The sequence below is a fragment of the Netta rufina genome (assembly GCF_964035555.1).
Source record: "Netta rufina genome assembly, chromosome: 11".
Taxonomy (NCBI): Eukaryota; Metazoa; Chordata; class Aves; order Anseriformes; family Anatidae; genus Netta; species Netta rufina.
The window spans coordinates 10976241-10997553 of NC_140134.1; the positions used below are offsets into that span (position 1 = coordinate 10976241).

Genomic DNA, 21313 nt, shown 5'->3' on the forward strand with positions numbered 1-21313 from the left:
TAAAAATAATAATAAAAAAAAAACACCCTCCTCATCGTCTTTGCCAAAGCAAAGGATGTAATGCATGAGCAGATAAATATAAAAACCTGATTTCCTGAGGGAAAAAAAAAAAGCCAATAAAAACAGGAAAAAAAAAAAAAACACACAAAAACAGACTCACACAACAAAACACCAAAACCAGAAATTGGCCAGATCTGGAACAGCCACTTTTAAAATTAAATGAACTCTATCATGCTAGTTATCCTTCAAGAGCTGAGAAGCAATATAACGGTTAGAAAAATCAATAGCTAAATAACCAAAGGGGAGAAAAAAAAAAAAAAAAAAAAAAAAAAAGGCACAGCTATGAGCTAAAACCAGTATTAAGATGAAGAAACATCTTTTTTGAACATTTTGGCAGAACACTTTCCCTTCCAGACCCCAGCATGGTACCCAGACCAAATGTCATAGCGTGGCTATAAAAGTATTTATGGCAATGGGAACAGACACAGCTACCTTCATCCCAGCCAAACAGCTCATAATGTGCCAAGAAAGTAAGCCTGCGGGGACACGGATTCAGCCACAAAATAACTGTAGAGAATACAAGGCATGTCAGCTGAACGAGGCACAAAGAGCCTGACAGAGCCTGGATATTCCTCCCAGCAGTCAGTGGCAGTTTGTATTAATTTTTGCTTTGATGAAGTTTTATTTTCCTGGTGAAACTATAAAGCTGTAGCATGCTACTGGTGCCAGATATTTAGGCAAAGTTGGGGAGCTCAATTCCTATTCCCTCTCTTTGATCAAAGCACACAAACTCATGACTAAGCAGTCTGAATGAGCTTAAGATCCTGCACGCCCTTGCTAGACATAGAGTTCTGATTAGGAAAGCCAGGCAAAGGAGCCGACTGGATCTTGGTTGGAGCTTTTGGTAGAACAGCTGATGCATAATTGCAAAACACACAGCAAGACGTGTAAATCTTTGACCATGGCTTGCACAGGTTCACTTCCTGTGAGAAGGCTGCCCAAACGTCCTGACATTTGAGGCAGAAGTAGAAATATTTAAATCTTGCTTTGTAACTTTGTTGATGCATAACCATGAAGAATCTCAGTGCCAGATGTGTGCTGGTGGCGCCGGGCTAACCGATTCAAGGGCTCTGTCATGCATGCAAGCCAGGCAATTCTCAGCAAAGCGCCAAGAACATTTACAGCACCTCTTCGCAAAAGGAACTGCACTAAGGGGTCAGACACTATTCTTTTAAACTTGCTGCCTTTTTTTAATGGGCTTGGGAACTTCCAGAATTCCCAGAATTAAGCCTAGCCTGTGTGCCGAGGTTGGAGGGGACAGGGACCAGTGTTTTCTCCTGCCATCTTGTGGTGGCCACTATGGAAAAGAGCCTGCCTTAAGACTCACTGTGCAGGCTGCTCTCAGTATGCAAATATTCGCAGTAAACTGGGGAGAATCGCCATCAAACCTCCCACTAGTTAAAATGTGAAAAGTGAAAAATGAAAGGTAAAGAAAAGCAGACCCAGGCAGCCAGAACTATTCCTAAATTTGAGACAAATCTGTTTTTTCTGCCTGAAATGACGCAAATGACTATCTTTACCACTGAAAGGCTCACTTTAACATTTCTGAAAGCAAGTGCTCTGATTTTAAGAGCTAGATTGCAAACACCAGCATTGCTAACAAAATGGAGGAGAAAGAGCTGCACCACTGTCCTTTATATGCTTTATATTAGCTTCTTGCCCACATTTTCCCAGCTAAAATCTTCCCTCTGACCAGTTCAGAACAGGCTTTAACCCAAGCCTCTCAGTGCTCTCGCCAGTGCTTGAACTTTGGGTTATAAAATATTCTGGGATGACTGGTTTCCTTCTATTGAATCTGCTCCATTGTGTGTAAATAAAGGAGGACTGGAATCCAAAGCCATCATCACTGACTCACTAAATAAACAGTAAAATAAAAATCAGCTTTGGTTTGGTCTCAAACAAAATTTCTTTCATTTTTCAGAGCTGACCTGAATGGAAAAAAAACAAGTGGTTTTCAAACTGATTTGCATTGCTTCAGGAATAAAAACATTTCCCTAATGAAAACCATCTTGGGTCAGAGTAGTCAGAGCAACAAAGCATGTGAAGGAAACCAGGTGCAGGGAGGAAAAGCAGCGTGATCAAAGAGCTAAAAGATGTGATTAAGACTTACTTGTCCAATGCCACAGCTTGCTCATAGGAACGTTTTGCATTCTCAATGTCTTCAAGGTTTGTCAGAGCAACTGTACCAAAGGAAAAGGTACACACAGAAGATGATACTTCACAAGGACTTTACTTTTGGGATAATTCAGACTGTCATTAAATCATGAAATAAATAGGTGCTAGCAGGGTTGTCTGTATTACTGCGCCCAGTGCAGGTGAGGATTAACTCTTCTAATGTCCCTTCTTATAACTACTCATCTCACCAAATCACAAAAATTACCAGTGCTGGACATGCACACCCTCTAGGCAACACCAACCCAAACTCTTAAAGATAAAAAGTGTTTGGTTTTGTATTTTATTTTTTTTTCCGAATGTGTAACCTGGATCTAACTACAATTTAACCTTTCTGTTCACTACCAAGAGAGAACAAACTATTCAGGCTTTACACCCACTGGTGACCTGCTGGGGAACCTGGTATAGCCTTTGTCCAATGTTTTTTTCCTTCAGGACAAACTTTCCCTCTCCAAAACGCTGCATCTCCTAAGCTGGATATACACCAGAGCTGCATAACGGCGTGTCGCTTACCTGCAAGGAGCATGTACAGCTCTCCCATCTTGGGCTGGAAGTTGATGGCAGCACTGAGGAAGTGGAAAGCTGATGCGTACTGCTGCATCGTCAGGTGCACTAAGCCCAAATTGTACAGGATCTTCCAGTCAAAGGGAGCCAGGTAGTTTGCCCGCTTCAAGCAGCTGATAGCCTTCAAAAAGGAATAAGTGTGCTGTAATACAGCCCACCCAAGCAGACCTCTTGTCTCTGCCACAACGGTACTCGTGTTCTTATATAAAATTGAAAACATGAAAAAACATGAAGAAAAATAAGGAAACGAGATACTTACTGCAACGTATTTTTTCTTGCCGAAGAAGCACATCCCAATATTGTTCCACAGTGGGGGGCTTTCAGGCATGGTGCTGGCCACCACCCTGTATTTGGAGAGGGCAACATCAAAGTCTCCATGGGTCTGCATCAGGCTGCCAGCTGCCAAGGTGGCCTTTGAGAGAAGAGGAGAGCAACCAGATGAGGAACTGCGTTTCCCCAAACATGATGAGATGATAAAGTTGTTAAGCTAAAGCCATCTCAAAAGCAACCATTTAACTTTTTCAGTTGTTTTCTTCTAGGGGCTGCCAAAACCAACAGTGAGGAGCAGATGAACCTCTAGAACCTCTCAGCATATAGTGAAGACAGGGTAAAGAGGGACTTGTGTCCACTTTTTCCTGACCTATCTCAATCATAGCACTCTCTGAAATCCTGTAATGTAAAAAGTGCTTAGGGTATGTTTTAGGGTGATAGCATATCTTCTACAGCCCAGGTGTCTGAGAAGATCTATGCACTACTACTTTCTTTTTACCAGCAAGTACTGATAGAAACAGTTCTGGTGTAAGTTATCTGGAGAGTAAAAAACACAAGCGAGACAAAGCAGCCTAGTTCACACCAACTAGTTGATACTGCAAATTAATGGAAATATGCATTGGGGGAAAAAAGGCAAGTGGCTGCAACACATATATATTTAAACCACACTAAGCTAGTTAAGTCATTTATGATACTTCACGATGACAAGTAAAATTTGTAAGTGTAAAGGTGTTTTCACAATAACATTTGGCTTGCATTCATGTATCAGTTGTCAACCATGCATTTCAATATTCTACTTTGCTAACATCGTACCAAAGGAGGCAGCAAGAAATGAAGTAACATGTTTAAAAAGGGAAGCAGTTCCACAACCAGGAATGAAACCTAGATGCCAAACTCAGCTTTCCGGACTGGAGCCAAGGAAAAGTCACACTTGTATGTAACAGCTGGAAACACAGAGGATTATTAGCAGATGGGAGAATAATGTAATGGGACATCACTTGGGCCTGTGCTCCATGCCTAGGAATCACAGTGACCCAGGTCTTGGGCTTTTTAAAACAACGTCTGGAAGACTTCCATTGTAAAGCAAATTCAGTTCATTAAACTAGGTGCAACTTCAGATTAAAAAACAAGGGATCAATTTAACACCACATATTCTGCCCAGTTCCCTTTCTCTGTTTCCACACACATCCAGTTTCCCCTCCAGGGAAAGGTCCCAGAAATGTATTTTGGAAAAAGTTTTCTGGAGCATAATCCTTTTTTAGCCTCTCAATGATACAGACAGCAAAGCTTTGATACTGGAATTAGTTTCAAGAGGTCAGCTGGTTCATTTTCACTCCTCCTGATACCTTGTAATTGCCTTGGTCGTAAGTAAGTGCCTTTCCAAGGTGTTCAAAAGCCTTCTGGTAATCCCCAAGCTGGGAAAAGAAGTAAATGAGAAAAGTCAGAAAAAAATGAGAAAAGTATCAGAAAATCAGGAATAAGAAAGGAAAACATAGGCTTTATGGACACCCAAATTTCTGTTCAGCTAAAAAAAAGGACTCAGAAAAGTGATTTTTGCAGAGCTTCCACTTACTAACTTACACACACATTCCTGTTTGATGATTTACAAAACAAATCATAAAAATGGATTATGCTGAGCAGGATACACTGTTCCATCCCAATTTCCCTATCTCCAGAGAAAGGCAATGTTTATGAAGATCTACACCTTATTCTCCAGCATCTAAATAGATAGGGAAATGCTTAAGGAGCTTTCTGAATTAGCACTCAGTGCAAGTTTTCTAGCCCATCAATCCTGCCAGGATTGATACTGCCAGCTCTTCTTTGCCCATTTGCTCCTTGGGTAGCTTACTTTTGGAATAATCAGATGGTCCTGCCCATACATTTCACAGGTAAGTGATAAGTATGCCTTTGTTATTTAAATCAATGATTTTCTTCTATGGTGCATTAATGCTGCTTTCACGGCTGCTTTTGTTGTAGATTAACTTGCTGGACTCCAGCTCCAGAAGTAAGGTAATGACTAGTCATGTTTTACTGTACTTAGAGGATTTATAACAGAATTAGGGCAGCTGCCAGACAGAATTCCTGCTCTGGCTCAGATCCAGGATCAACTTGCTGTTAGCAGCAAAAGTAAAAAAGAAAATGAGAGAAAAGCAAGCTCTGTCGTGATAAATACAGTCCTTACAGAAACACAGGGTAGTCACATAAGGATGGATAGAAATTAACTCTATAAAACAGTCTTGGTCGTTTTGTAAATAAGTAAGTTCATGTAATAGATATGGGAAGTTTTCAGTACCTGCAAGTAAATTAAGCCCAGTTTTGTAAGGAGGTCTGTATTTTCTGGAGAGAACCTGTAACACAAAAGCCAGAGAGCTGCTTTGTGAATTGGCCCTTCTAGAACAAGGTAAATACAGAACATGGCATCGCTATGCTACACTGCCCTAGTGTCACAATAGGAAATTAACTGTTATTATTAATAATACTCAAATATTGGAACAGTTACCATCATGGGGACTTCCTTTGAACAATAATACATCTAAGATTTCAAAATGCCTTATAGATACTAAGAAGAAGTGAAGGCAGCTGTTTGAAATGGGTCTGGAAGCATGATAAGAGGATGTGGTTTTATTAAGCTTCACAGTGAGCCTGCATGAGTGACCTGGAAATAGAAAATGGGGTTCTCCTGTCTCCCATAAATGATCCTGTAAATCCCTCCCCAGCTTCTGGGGCCACGTGTGACAGACAATCCTCAGCGTTTCTGGTGGATCCCACACATTCATCATCAGACTCGCCATTCACTACTCTACAAAAAGATTATGAGCTGCAGACTGCTCATCATGGCCTTGTGGTACACTGCAATCCACAGGCACTGCTCTAGTAGTTAACACACCTCGGACAATATACACCACTGTTTAGCACAGCAAGGCTTCAAAAAGGATGCCCTTGGTGTTTTCAGTTACTGCATGCAACTCCCAAACCCTCGTGGCTAATTTGGGGTTCAGACAGCAATGTCATGAACACTTTTAAAAGCATCCCCATTCCCAGGAGGTTTTTAAGAAATAAATAGCATTAAAAAAAACAACAACAAAGTAGAAAGGGACGCTGTATGTTTGTGGCCTCACTTAACAGAAGTAAATTTTCAAGTCACTGCTATCAAGTCTTAAGAAATCTAGTATGTACAATCACACGGGCACATTTAAATCTCAACTGGAGCAAAACCTGTGTGCCTGGTGGAAGATAAACAGAAAGCAGTGACAGACTAACCTGCAGCTGGTAACAGCAGGCTAAATGCAGCGGGCAGATGAGAACAAAAAGAAAAAAGCAGGAGTGAGGAAGAAGGGAGGGAAGGGGGGCAGCAAGATAACCAGTATAAACCTGGTAAAATGCTTAGCAAGGATTATTTATGTAATAAACATTCTAGATTAATCCAAACGTCTACCCGACACAATATAATGCCAGAGAGCAGCCAAAAGCAGATGTGTAAGAAGGAAAAACAGCTAGTACAAAATGCAGATCCTCCAGTGGTTTCTGACATGCTCCTGCTTTCCTTTAGTCTTTTGCCTACATTTTTAAAAGCACCGGTAAATCAGACACTCAGGAACGTCCTAAAAAAGACAGATTGGTACTCAGAAATGGTGACAGGGTGGGAGAAACTCACCATGCACCAGCCCATCTCCAGTCTGCCTACTCACACTCCTTCAAACACAAATCACTCCATGAGAAACCCAGCAACTGAGTTTTGACAGACAGTCGGGGTTAGAGAGACAGCCAGGGTTAGATCTTGTTGGTAGAAAAACCTTTGGGATTTATTAAGTCCATTTGGGATATGTTTGCTCCGAGGCATTTCTGTCCATTTGTTTTCCACTGTTTCTTGGCAGACCTTCAAACAGCTACCTTCTTCCCTGACATGTTGTCAGCAGGAGTAGGACTACAGCTGAGAGCAGAGACAGCTGAAGAGCTTGCAAAGTGCTTGCTTTGCACAGAGACACTGTAATTACCATTAGCTTTTTAACTGTGTCCTCAATTCAGATCTGGGACACCCATCAAATTAATCCTGGCATAGGATGGAACACTGACAGAGAAAAAAAAGAAAAATATATATATATATTCTTACTCTATAGCTTTCTTATAGACTTCAATGGCTTTACCAGTCTCCCCCTCCAAAAGGTGAATTTTTCCCAGCATCTTGTAAGTCTGATCATGTCTGTTGAGCTCCAGGGCATTGTTTAGCTGGTCTCGTGCCTAAACACACAACCACAGAGAATAAAAAATAATCAGTGATCATTCCTCGGTGAAGCAACAGCCCAAGAGCAACCCACAGCAGCTAGGGAAAGGGAACAGCTAGCACCCTCTGAGCTCAGAGAGCCCTGCTAGCTAAGCCCAGCCTGGCTAATTGTTGAAACAAGTTCTGCATTGGGGGCCATGAGCTTTCTGGGACAGAAAAAAGGGAAGCAGCATGCTCCGAGCCAAGAGGCAACAACCTCACAAGGAAGAGAGGAGCACAGGCCTGTTCCTGTGCTTGAATTTGTTTGCTTTAAGGGAAGCCTCAGCCCTGTGAGGTTAACAGGTACATTGCAGTTTATTCCTCGCTCAAATGCTTACTCCAGCAGCAAGCAGGGATTGCCAAGTAAACCAGGGGAATGAATCAGCCCTTGTCAGGCACACACCGCTCCCCTCCAACAGGAGACGCTTTGCAACATGTCCTCCTCTTACCTCCTCAGGCCTAGCCAGCAGGACTGCAAAGAACATTTGCTGTTTCTGGACACACCATATATTAGAAAGAGAAATGCTGACAGGTTAAAGGAATGCTACACTATGGGATACTTGTTACCAACAACTACTGAAAAGACAGCCATCCCCATGGGCTTCGTTGTGTTTTAGGTGTCCTCCAGGAATTATTCAGCACTCACTGCTACCCAGGGTGACCAGTACGTCTCAGTTATGGGAAAGCTGGCAGGTCCCAGTATGGAAACTGCTAGTGCAGATAACAAATCCCATGGATGGACCTATGCTCCACAACATCCTGCTTTACAGCAATGCCTCCAACAGGGAATGCAGCGGGGTTTTGCCTGCAAGGACCACAGCATTCCACCAGAAAGAGCAGCAGGGAGCAATTGGGCCAAACTGGGAACAAAGGCTAAGTGCTGTGTTTTCCTGAATCCTGCCAGAGACAAGGGGAAGCAGGTTTTCCTTCAGACCAATGAGACTATTCACAAGATGCAGTAGTTTGAGCTTTATGCTGGGGAAACAGCTTGGGTCTTAACCATCACACTTCTCTTGCTGCAAGAAGATGGAATTGGCATGCTCAGTGGTTTGCTGCTCCTCACAAAACCTGCAATGTTTACCACAGTAGTTTTAAAAGGCTCTGAAACAGATGCAGCTCTTGATGGAGCACAGCTGGTTTTCTGTCTCGTTTGAGGCAGCTCTTTGAGGTTCCTCAAACATTCCTTTTAAGAACAGAAATGCTCTCTGAAAAATTCTAGTTCAGGAAAAGCCTCCTGGCCAGCAACAAGGCTAAACGCAGTTTCACTCTTATCCAAGTTCACAAACTTTCAGCTGACTCAAAATAATTCAACATGCAAATGAGAACAGACACAGCTCATGAACTTTTGCTCCCAGAAATGAACACTGAAGCAAAAAGCTTCCTTGATACCCAGCACTGCAAAGGGTCCACCTCAAACCCCCAGAGTGTGAAATTTCCAGGAGCCCTGCTTCCCATCTGTCAGGTAGGTGAGATGAGCATTTGCATTACCTTGTTGAAATGTTTCAGGTACATGTAGCACACCCCCAGGTTGTGGCTGATCTCCTGTATGAAACAAAGCAAAATAAAACCCAATCAGCATGAGGTTTGAGATGTGATACGTAATCTACCAGTGACAACAGTCATCGCTGACCTGGACAGGGAGACTCCCAGCCCATACCCTTCTTGCTTTAGTTCAAATAAACCTATGAATTCCAGTTGCTCCAGGAACCTACAGAGCTAAACTGTGACAGAATGGGAAAGACTACAGTCCAGAGGGACTAAAGCACAGAAATGACAATGGTATCTTTGGAGAATATGGAGCAAAGACTGTTTTCTTCATGTGACTCAGTTCCCAGTGAGATTCCTGAAGCTAACACCCATTGCCCTCATGGGTGGCTCTCCATCTACCTGTACAATCACAAAGACACACACAACACTGCATCCAGCTGGACAAAATTTAAAGATGTGTCTAACTTTCCAAAATAGAAGTCAAGCACCAGAAGGGCTGATATCCAGGATCTCTGGCAGCTGAAACACGTTTGCAACACAGTAGGGAGATCACTTTGGCATCCTAAACACTCTAGTGCCACTGTAGGGAACAATCATGCCACTAATTCATCGCCAACAGTGTAACAGCCAAGCTACTTGTCATCTTCCTCGCCCTGGCACATCCTGCAGAGCTGAAAAGCAAGGTCCACAAGTTCCTCGTTTCTATTCTGGTAAGCATTTCACTGCTTCATCAGTTTAGACAGCCTTGACCTTTGAGAGAAAACTCTCTTATTTACCCTCACAATGATACTTTCCTCGATGTGTCTCTCCAACTGTGGAGAACAGTAATGAATCAAAGAGCTACTCCTGGTCACTGCAGCTTGCAGAATGAGGCAGCACAAGCGAAGAGCACAGGCTGCTGCCAGTGCTGAGCCAGGTACGGGAAATAACTGATCAAAATGCCCACTGAAGTCTGCCTGCTGTGGCTGTAAATAGGGTTATAGTCATGCCAAGCACATACTGCAGGTAGCTTGGTTAGCTAAGGGACGATCCCCAGCATAAAAGGTTTCCGAGTTGTTTGGCACTGATGAGTTGATGAGAATAACATCAAATGTATCCTGGTATCAAGCCTCAATTTTAGACACACTGAGCACCAAAAGTACCGCTAAAGTCAGCAAGTGCATCATGTCTTAGCAAAAAAGATCACATGTGGCGAGTCTGTCCTAGAAACAACACTTCTGCAGGCAAAACGGCCACCTGCAGAAGGCTGTCCACAGCTAACTGCAAGCCGCGTCCTCTCTTTTCTCACCTCCTGTCACACATCTCCCTTTGCAGTGTTCTTCCTTCCTTCTTTTCCTCTTAAGAGGAAAGAGCTAATTTATTATTGCTTCTGTAGATATCAGCCTACATTTTGTCCAAGTAGATAATGCTTGGTAGATAAGAAGTAACCTTTTCAGCTAATTTGAGGGCGATCTTTTTCAATGCTGTTTTGCATTACGAAAGGATTCCCAATTACTGAAGCAAGTTTTAGTGATAATGAGGGTTTAATGATGACCAAAGGAGGCACTTCCCATACTGTCCTTAATGTCATTTAGCTCTTCTACTATATATGGCTGTGTTGATACTGGTACTTTGCAAAGCTCAGACACGTTGCTAGATTCTCTGCTGCTTGTGCCCCAAGACAAGGTGTGGGACTGCAGGCTGAGATCATGCCTTGCTCCTGCCATCCAAACCAGCGGCTGCAGAGCCTCATCAGCATCATCGTTCTGCCTCTCAGCCCTGCAGCTCACACTGCAGGCAGCATGAGCTCACCTCTGCCTGGAACACGTCTGCAGCTGTCTCCATAAAACTGCAGAAACATCTGCACAGCACAGTAATCTCCAAATCAACACAACACTCACCCAGTCCTTTTCATCGAGTTTAGCTGCTTCGTTGTACACTTCAATGGCTGCCTTGTGTTTCCCCAAAAGAAACCTGTGAAAGCATTTCAATTTTTATTTTTTCTTGCTTTGAAACCCTGCTGTGCAACCACTATCACCTTTGCCAGTGAGAAATGATGCTATTTGCTAGTTCTCCAGAGACCTGCCTGAGAAGCCCTGAGAAGTTTCCAATCTGAGCAATATGTCAGCACTGCTCCCTTTCAGGACCGAGGTCATTAATTCTGCACTCCCTTACATTATTGGAGATGCAAGGAATGAATCCACAGGCTCTGTCATCTGCCTTTGTCTCAAAGGAAAAGCACGGGTGATCAAAAGCAGACTGGACACTCAGAGACAAGAAGGGGTCTGCAGGGCAAGTTTACACTGCCCAAGGCTGCAGCTTTAGCTCTGGACCTGGAAATCGTTGTGCTACTTCTCTCACTTAAAGCACAAACACAAATGAAAAAAAAAATACAGAAAAAAAAAAACACACAACACAATAGCAGCCAAGCACGTAACAGAGAATGTGCTTTAAAGGGTAGCCCACGCTTCTGGAAAGCATCTCAAGTGTTGATAAGGAGGAAGCATGCTTGGAATTAAGCAGCCAGAGATTCCACTTGATGCCTGGGAGAAAAACAAAACCTGGAAGGTCCTGGGTAGCACATCAAAGTGAAACAATAAAAACACCACTCACAGCGATCGTGCCACCTGCTTGAGGTTGTCAGCACTTCGAGGGTTCAGAATGGAACATGTCTGAAAGAGTTCAAGAGATTCTTGAATTTTCCCCTCCAAGCGAAATATCAAAGCTGCAAGACAACATATACCAGGCAAATTAGTCCATTATCTGCAGAAAAAACGTACCTCTGACAGCAGGGAGCTAACAGGGGGTACAGATACATTATAGCAGTACTTGTTTGGTCTTTCTCCTCCTGCAGCAACCTCATGCAGAAGCTGTGTGCGAGGACAGAATGAAAATACACGCAAAGGACCCATGCTCGTTTGGGAAAAAAATCTGTTCTTTATGGTACAGGCATCTTGAAACCCTGGCCAACTGTTCGTTATGATGCAGTCTGGATTCCTCCCCTCCTCCTACAGGCTGCCATAAGCCCTTGGCCAAGAAATCTCAGCTGTCCCCCAGTCCAGTCATCTGCCAAGGTGACACACAGCCCTTTGAATTTCAACGCCAAGATCTGGGGGACGTTTGTGAGAAGGCAGAGGAAGACCACTCTTAGAGCCAGTGGCAAGACAACAGCCACCTGAGGCACGTAGCTCTGACAGACAACACACATCCACAATACATTTCACAGCACACGATCAAACATGACCCAATCGAACACCAGCACATCGAAGGCCAAGAGCCACGAGTCCAAGAAGGAACTGACGACAAACTCATCAGTGAAGAGAAAACAGAACATCTTGTCTCTGTCCATGTGATAATCCCAAATTTCAACACTAGAAGGGAGGTAGAAAAAAAGCCAAATATACTTACATATGAATTTTATACCCGTTTCCTTCTTTTGTCCCCACTTGTTCCCTGTATCTTGTATCAAAAGTAACTGGCTTTAGCAATATTAAGACTTTCAGAGGCCTCATGTGACATACCTTGAACGTAGACAGCATATTCACACCTTCCATGAGACTCCTGGAGCTGCTCTTTGATGACAGCCTGAAACGAGGAAGTGCAAAGACCACAGGGTAAATGTAATCCCCGTCTCTGAGAAGCCCATTTACTGGGCCACCATCACCCCCTTCCCAAACCGTAGCATGACAGTTTTCAAACGAATATAAACCCTTCACATTTTTTAATAAAGGCAACCTCTACGAAAGAAAAATGATTCTGATCAACCAAATGCCTCCTGTGACTTTGATTTGGAGAATCTTTTTGCACGTGCTACATATAGCTGTGCTGTATCTGGGCGCACAGCAGAGTGCCCCGAAATACCTTGAATTAAAACATCACGCAACATGTTGTCAGACACGGTGCTTCCTTCTGTGACACTAACGGTGGTATCACACTGGACACCACAAATACAACATTCACGTAACCAAATTTTGTGCTTGGGAAAGTCAGTATTAAGACAGAATTCGCAGCTAGTTTTTGCAATATGCTGTATTAAAACACTAAAAAAGTGCTCAACTTTCAACATTTTAACAAAACTAGTGAAAGAGATTTTGTTTCAGCTACATAAACCACAACTGTACATATAGGACAGGCACTGGATTGCGTTTGGGACAACTACAAGAGCGCGTGGAAGAGTGCAAATTCATCATTGTTTGTGAGAGCATGGTGCCAGGAATACCACAGCTGTTCAGTGTTTCTCTGTTCGTTCCCATTACCAAAGATAATGAGATATTACCTGGGGAAAACGCCACAAGAAATCTATGAAAGCATCCTCTGCTGATAAGGGTATCTACTCTAGGCCCTTTGTGAAGAAATAAATTGAATTGGAGCAACTGCAGCTGAGTCAGTGAAAGTCAAATGAACAAATGATGAGTACATGGGGAAAGGAAGGAAGAAATCTGAGGAAAATGTAAATTATTGTTGGATGCACTCCTGCAGCTGACAGCTTGGGGTGCGGGTGCAGTTTGGCTATATTCCATAGTCACACATGACCTGAAATTGTAAAAGTAGCCAAAATGAGTGACTATGGGCAGGATGCAAACTCTGACTACGAAGCAAACGTCCTGTTTCTGCTCTCTTTGAGGTTCCTCCTTTGCTCTGATGTAGAAGACAAAGAGGGGAAAGAAAGGAGGACTTCTGGGCTAGCAACAACCTGGCGCTCATCTGGTACTTCTGTCTAGTGTGTGATCAGTACCACTATCCCCTGCCTCCGAGACGAATAGAAATGAAAGGACCAGAAAGCAAGGAGGAAAATTGAACCTCAAACATAGCACATGGAATGATGGAAAGCGGGGTGAAGGCAAGGAGAGTTATTATTGAGAAACCTCACTGACAGAAAGAAAATTAAACAAAGGAAGGAAAAGAAAGAACAAACGTGGGCTGCTCTTCCCCTTGGCCATAATACCCTCTGATCTCCTGACCAGAGACCCTCCACAAGCCTACATTTTAGTCTTAACCAAGTACTTTATCATCGGACTTTCAGCTCAGACACAAACAAGCATTTCTGAACGCGGGTATGCAACACTGCCCCATCTACATAAAACCAGTCTCAGAGCAAGAGCAGGCAATAGAGAGTTATCTTTTATAGAGATCTGATTAATTCCTTAAGCCCTAAAAATCCCATAGTGAAAGGCCTTGAGCTGAGAAATATGATCTGTAATCCCAGCGTTTCCTCCCAAGTTTATTTAACTTGCTGACAGAATTTAGACGTATTGGCAGGAGACCAACCAGCATGAGTGATTTTAATTAATTAAAAGCATCTGGTAATTTTAATAATCCTTCCCTCACATGTAACAGAAGATTTCTGTTATGAAAAACGGTTAGGGGGAAGAGCTGGAGTTGCTGCTGCAAGCAGAACACACACTTTATGAGCTGCCTATGTGAAGAGCAAGAGCTGAGTGATGACGACTGCTTAGCAGGGCCCGTCCCTGCGCTCCCCCCTTACCACCCCCCAGATCCACTCTGCCTGCACTGCAATAGCAGGGCTGCTGCTGCCTCTGGCTCCGGGGGATGTTTGCCTTGTGCCTTGCTGGGTAGTGGAATCAAGCAGGCGGAGTTATTCATCTCGCGCTGTAATAAGCAGCAGCATTTGTCAGAAGCTTGGCAACGCCAGAATAGATGCAGGAGCGGCCCTGTAAGGGTTAAAGCCAATTTAATGCTTGGATTTCAGGGAGTCAATGTTAGGAAATATTTTTTCCTTGGGCTTTTACACCGCTGACAAATAGGGGAGCTTCTACAGTTGCGCTGGAGAGGAGGCATCTCAAGGCACTGAGTGGGAAAGAGTCTAACAAGATCAGGCCAAAATTAATAGCATCAGAGGTCATGTGTTTATTAGCTGAGTCTTAAAAGAAAACTGATGGGCATTAATGAATGCCCAAATTGTACTGGAATCAGTGAGTTTAAAGCCATTTCAGTCATCAGGAATAACAATGCCACCTTTCATTTTTGAAGGTATTGGCACTGAATAGCATGTTTGAGGCTGCCTATGCTCACGGCGTGTAAAGGCAGGCAGCTGGGGCATCCTGCGTAGACCTGTAACCCCACCGAGCACCAGCAGAGAGAGCCAGAGGCTACCGGAGGGCAGTTCAGTGCACCTAGGATCTGCATTGCCTCCTGGACACGGCTATGGTTCAGAGACTGCAGAAGGATCCTGGCATGCTGACGTTCTTATCTTCTTTGGGACAAATCCAGGCCTCTGAGCACACATTCATCGCATCTGGGAGGACGGACGGAAGATTATTTAACCAACTACTGTCCGGTGCCAAACTCTCCCGATGTAACCACAAAAACACGGTTCTGTGAGCCAGGAGGAAGGAGCTGACAGCTAAAGCAAAACTGGTCTGCCACAGGAAACGTTATTAGCTGTCTTCTCTACATCTTTCCCCATCTTTTACTTCCTTCAGTGACTAAAGACAAATTGCAGAAGCCAATGCTCCCTTCACACACCATCCACACGGCTACTTTCTGTTTTCCTGAGCTGTACGTCTCTGCACTCCACGAGTCTACAGCCTGCCATGGAACTGGCAAACGTACAAAACAGGAGACCAAGAAAATGCAGTCAGATCAACAGAAAAGGGAAGCAATTTTCTATTTAGATTACTAGTCCAGCCTCTGCTTAGATCTGTTTAAACCAAGATCTGAGAGGAAATCATTCTGCTGATGATAGAGCCCTCCAGCTCCGCTAATTAAGAGCTAAATGAATTTCCTCTGGCCTACCAGTTTCTTAAGCATCCCCAGGAGTTCTCCAACAGAGAGAGACAAGTCCTGGCCGATCCTGGTGTTTCAGGAGGGAAAAACTATTTCCAGATCTTCTTTGCACATTACAAAAACAGAAAGGCAACTCTTACACCCCTCCTCCTGCCACTGGCACATCATCTTCAGTGTGTCAGGAAAACACACTGGTTAATAAACTTGGCATTTCCTTAGTCCACTTACTGTTAAATCCCAAATCAAACAACCACTTCCATGATACCCACCAAACCGAGGAGAAATCAAAAGGTGCAGCGTGTCACAAGCAAAATGAAAGAATATCATTCAAGGATAGCCAAGATGTATTTTTAGACTCAGTAGAAATGTATTACTCGATTGAAGTGTTTTTTATAGCAGCTGTGTAGTACCCTTGAGAGACCTGCACTACGGAACTGCGTTATAATCAGTGTGGAAGACCCCGTGTATCACCTGGAACAAGAGAAGCTTGCAATCCTTTCATTTTCACCACTTCCAAACGTATGGTGAGTTTATGGAGCACTCTAGAGAACTGCACGTATGAATCCTGATTGTAGCTGAGGATTTAATAAAATTAAAGCTGTTTTGATCCTTGTCTTAGTTCTACTTTCTTTTGGTCCCCTGATTCCAAGAGAAGTCAGGAAGGAGGGTGACTACGGCTCAGCCTTACCTCAAAGTTGGGATATTACGTTGGTGATGTACTGGTTTATGGGGAAAAGAGGGTTCCTAACGACCCTGTGGCACAGCAGGTGATCTGGCAAACCTGGAAGGCCACAGCTCTGCACCTCCCCTGTCCACAGCACAGCTAGGCCAGGCATGAAAACCACCATTTGACAACATAGTTAAGTACTTCCTCATGCAAAATCTCAGCAGCAGCTCTTACCTTACACTCGTCATACTCCCTGCGAACGTACAGCAGATAGATGTACCAGTTTCTCCTCTCTATAACGGGTATCTCCGGCACTGCATGTAAAATACAAAATGAGATTGATCAGCAGGGAACCCGGGCAAAGCACGAGAGGGATTCTGAACTGCCTGCTCTGCAAGCACAACACAACTAATTTAAGAACAGCAATTGCACCCGTCGGTGCAATTAAACTTCCGACATGGTTGTAACCCATGTCCAGTTTCATTTTATTTCTCAAGCTGATGTGTAAAATGCATTGTTAGAGACAGAGACACTAAATGAGGTCTCTTAGCAGAAAACAGAGAAGTACCACCTCAAAAGGCTTGAGGCATCTGCTCCTTCTGGTGCAGCTAGAGGAGCAAGCAGCACCGAGCAGCAACACGTTGGCTACGCACACATTTTAATTTAGCACTAACGCCGGTCTGATGGGATTGGTTTTTCCAAATACGCAAGAAGCAGCTTGGGGAAATGAGTTAGATTCACATTTCAGAAGTAGGGCAGAAGAATCAAACTTCTTTAACATAAATTTCTGGGAGTGAATGAGAAGGAAATAGGCACCACACACAAAAGGAGACTTTGGAGATGTTGTCATTCTCGAGGTGTGAATAATTCAGAGAGGTCAGTCTTGGTTCTTTGAAACTGTGAAGGGAGTATGAAACATCACAGGTCTGAGATGCTGTGAAGCTACTGGCAGAAAAACCTATTTGATGCAGTGGAAGGGAGAGGATTGTGCTCCGGTGTTTCAATCGTATGGAGCTTGCAGCAGTAATTATGGCAAATCACGAATGGATGTTGCTTAGTGATATTCGTGTTGGGTTTAAAAGTTTAACACACTGCTGTGCATTTCATTACGGCTCAAAATGTATTGCTTGGTTCTCGTTTCTGCAGCTCAGATGCTGGTAGCTGAGAGGTAACCATAGCAACTGGCAAAAAGCTGTATGTTTGCAAGTCAATATTGTGACAGAAGCGTGGAAGGCAAAGATGGTCGCAGGGGCCGAGGCCACAGGGATGCCCCACGGTCCCCACTGCCAGCCTGCGGCACGGGGCAGGGTCAGATGGAAAGCTGACGTGACCACCTTAGGGCAACACAGGGACCTGGGATCCAAAAGCTCTCATCAAATGCTGCTCCCTCTCAGACCTTTGTAAGAACGGCATTTGCACACGCACGCTCCCCGATCAGTTGAATTGATTTCCACCAGCTTTATGTTTTCCATTTGTTCTTCCTCGTGGTTTCCCAGCAAGTAAGGAGTTAAAAGTGTCTACAAAGTGATTTTTAAAAAAGCACTATTTCATAAAGAGCGCAGAGGGCTGCTCTTCTGGACTGCATCGAGTGGTTACCTAATTCATTGGCAGACTTGTAATGACTTCCTTGTGTAAGTTACTGCAGATGCCAGGCTCTGACAGAACTTTCTTTTCCTAGAAATACAGCACTTAGGGGTACTGGAAATGAATTGCAGAAAGCAGCCAGACTTGTGTGCTGCCCCTGTGTGGCATCTCGCCACCACCCAGCACAAAATACTGAACCAGATGGCACATCAACCTGACCTATTCAGGTACTCCTTACCTTCTTTTGTAAGCATGGATTTAAAGGCAGGCATTGCAAACTCTATTTAACCATCAACGTTCCAATTCCAGTCCAAACTAAAGTACACTATGCTAATTTGTGCTAGTAATACAGCCTAAAATTACAAAATCCTGTATCATTACAAACAATGGAAACTGTTTTAAATAGGGAACGATCAGAAGAGACTCCAGACAAATCCCACCTGGTCTCCAGTCTGATGCCAACAGTACTGCAAGCCTTACCGAGAGGTCAAAAAGAAACAGAGAGCACCATTAAACCTTAAAACATACAGAAAATCGAGCTGGCTGGGGTGTGTTCCAGCTGAGGTGGGAAAGACCAAATGAGGTTAGACCCTACATGAATGCTTTGGGATATGGACGGCACATCAGCGAGCAGATGCAAGATGGGTTGTTGAATTCCTGAAGGAAAGGGCTTTTTCACAGTTGTGGGACCAGAAGGACGCTGCACTGCCGCCTACATGACAGCAATGCCTGCTGAGAGCAGTGCTGGGAAGGAAGAAAGAGGCGACGTTCACCCCAGCCAGCAACACGAACGCTAAATGTCACAGCACTGAGCTGGGTACCGAGCTGCAATCGATCCTGCGCATGCACTTCAAAAAAGCATCAGAGACCAAAGAGAACAATGCCATCTGGAAATGAACACATTTTATAATGGATTTGAGCGTGAGCTTGATCAATTTACCATAATCTACCTCAAACATCTGCAGCATAGACAGGCACGAGCCACGGCAGTGTTTTCTTTCCTTGTCATCTCCTCTGCCATTGTCCTGCTGCTGAGAAACAAGCAGGAAAGGAAAGAAAAGGACAAAATGGACACCGACATCTCACAAACACCGTCTGCCTTATGGGTCTGAGACTGCAAAACCCAGAAGAGTTACCTAAAAGAGCTGGGCTGGAGATAAAACTGAGAGGAAACAAAAAAGCCACAAAACACACAAGTGAATAGCATTCACATCTGCAGAGATAAAACAGTTTTGCTTCCCCCCAGCAATGCGCTGAGCTATCTCCTCGGATAACCAGGCGGAATTGGGAAAACACGTGGAGTTTTTCCTCTCCTAAAACACATTTGGAAATAGCAACAAACCTGACTGAGATGACATCAGCCTCCTTTTTCCTCTTTCCCTAAGACAAATAAATTGAAAAAAGATAAATAAATTCTGATGTCTTTCTAAAAAGATGTCTAGATTAATTCGTAGATATAAGCGATCTGAACACAAAAGAAACACAAAGATTCATAGAAGAATGTTGATAGACTCCCTGAGCCTATTCCAGAAAGAAAACATCAGTGGTTTGACCCCTTCTCTGAAGAACTCCACGACAAACATTACGTACCAAACCTGGTGTGGAAGCCACAGAGGACAGAGAAGAGTGGAAAGACAAAGAAACTGCAAGGAAATTAATAAATCATTAGACAAGAACTTGTCTAATCCACCCAAAAATGGCTGTGGGAAGCAAAGGACTGCTAACTGGGCTGTATGTTACCTACAAACACAACAATGGGTGAGGCATGCCATGCCGTACAGTGCTTGCTGCATTGGCCTTGACAGCAGCACGTGGCTGGATCTGGCCACGGGGCTGCTGCGAGGGGCACAAAGAAAGGAAAGAAGCACTGGCACCACACTGCAGACTCCTCAAGGGTAGGGATGATGGGGAACAGTGGAGTTTTCATGTGGCACAGTGGTTTGCAATCTCACCCTAATCAGAGGCCGCAACCAGGAGGTTTCTGCACAGGAAGAGCTGCTGAATTTGGCCTCACTGGGAGGAGCTGAGCACATTCATCACGTCCCTCAGGCTGCCTGCAATGCAATTTTCCACCTTTTTCAACACACCGACTTTCAGAAGTCCCTTGTATGTAACTGCTGCAGAGCACAGGAAAACATGCCTTTCTTTGCCACGTTTCGCACAGTCCACTACAATCCAGTGCCCGCGGGGATGCAGGGACCACAGGTTAGAAAAGCAGGGCTTCTGACCATTCTAGCAGAGGAAACAGACATATTTTCTGTAAATCATGCTGATCAAGGGCCAGTTAAAGAAAATGCAATTATCCCCAAACTGTATTTACAGTGAAAAGGGTTTATAGCTTGTGTAATTATCTTTTCGCCTCTCTTTTCTGAGAGTACAAAAGTCTACTCTCATTAAGCACCTGCGACAGGGTGCTAGGCACCAAATATATGATTAAATACCTCAGTCAAGAGACAGGCCAGTTGCTCTGCGGTGTTTTGATTGAATTCAAAAGGGAATCCATCTGATCCCCCTCTTTCTCGGTGGCCAGTGATTGATTGCACAACTTGCTCCCAGCAACGTGATTTTTCTTTCTGACAACGCGCCTTTACGGAAGTCACTGGAGTGGAAACCCCGACAGAATCAGAGGAAGATCATCAGGTTTGTATCTGCGCTGCACTATCATCGCTCCTCACTCCATTCATCCTCTTATAGATTTTCTCAAAGGACTGGAAAAAATGAAATCTGAATCGTCCCCTTTTGTGGAAACCTCCCTAGGAAATTACTTTGTGCTCGTGTCTTCGTATTGGGTAATTACAGCCTAGGTACCAGCTATCAACCAGCAGTTTTCAGATTTAATAGAAGCCTATTCAAATTGCTGTCATGTAAAAAACATGGGGGGGGGTGGACAAACAACCAAATTTCAGGGGGAAGCGATTGCTAAAGCACCAGCTGTCCTCTAGAAGGTACCCAGAGACTACTCGTGCTGTAGGCACAGCCAGATGAAGCCAACTTCACCGTAACCACAAGGACGCAGCCACCAGGCAGCCTGTCACCCCTCCTAGTTACAGCCCACTCCAAAACTGGATGCTGTAAAACAAAACCCTGCAGTCTTGAGAAAGCACACCAGCACATAGGGACTTTCAAGATTAATGAGTAAGGATGGAATGACTCAAGTCTCTCACTACCGTGGTGCTTTGCTATTAGCAGAGCTGCACCAAAGAAAAAATGTGGGACAGTGCATCACGCTCAAAAAGAAAGAGAAGGGAGCTTTGCTGCAGCAAAGGCATGAAGCTATAATCTTGTGCCATCAGAGAGGGCAAGGCTCTCTCGAAGACACAAAAGCAGGATTGATCTTTTTGACTTGGGATTCATTTCCTGGCTACAAGTACTTCTGGTCCTCAGCTTAGCATCAAACTCGTGGCAGTGTAACGACGTTTCACCTGCGGCTGGAGGAGGCTCCTCAAACCCGAGATGCGATGTGTGGTTAAGGCTTTCAGCACCAACATCTACCACATCCTGCAATTCCCAGCTCAGTCTCC

The 21313-nt window shown here is 44.1% G+C and overlaps 1 protein-coding gene across 4 annotated transcripts in view; it reads right to left on the reverse strand.

Annotated features, from left to right (window-relative positions):
* The window catches only part of BBS4 (Bardet-Biedl syndrome 4), a 42576-nt gene that overhangs the window by 8570 nt on the left and 12693 nt on the right, over positions 1–21313 (reverse strand). Inside the window, exons 3-13 of one of the 4 annotated variants that reach the window (XM_084293554.1) lie at positions 16443–16522; positions 12316–12379; positions 11408–11519; positions 10696–10768; positions 8816–8869; positions 7178–7305; positions 5360–5414; positions 4413–4481; positions 3056–3208; positions 2746–2917; positions 2171–2240 (exon numbers count right to left, since the gene is read on the reverse strand). In XM_084293554.1, the coding sequence (XP_084149680.1) occupies positions 2171–2240; positions 2746–2917; positions 3056–3208; positions 4413–4481; positions 5360–5414; positions 7178–7305; positions 8816–8869; positions 10696–10768; positions 11408–11519; positions 12316–12379; positions 16443–16522 (1030 nt within the window). Of the gene's footprint in view, positions 1–2170; positions 2241–2745; positions 2918–3055; positions 3209–4412; positions 4482–5359; positions 5415–7177; positions 7306–8815; positions 8870–10695; positions 10769–11407; positions 11520–12315; positions 12380–16442; positions 16523–21313 lie in introns of those variants that run through there. The other 3 variants (XM_084293555.1, XM_084293556.1, XM_084293557.1) reach the window with 3 other exon arrangements.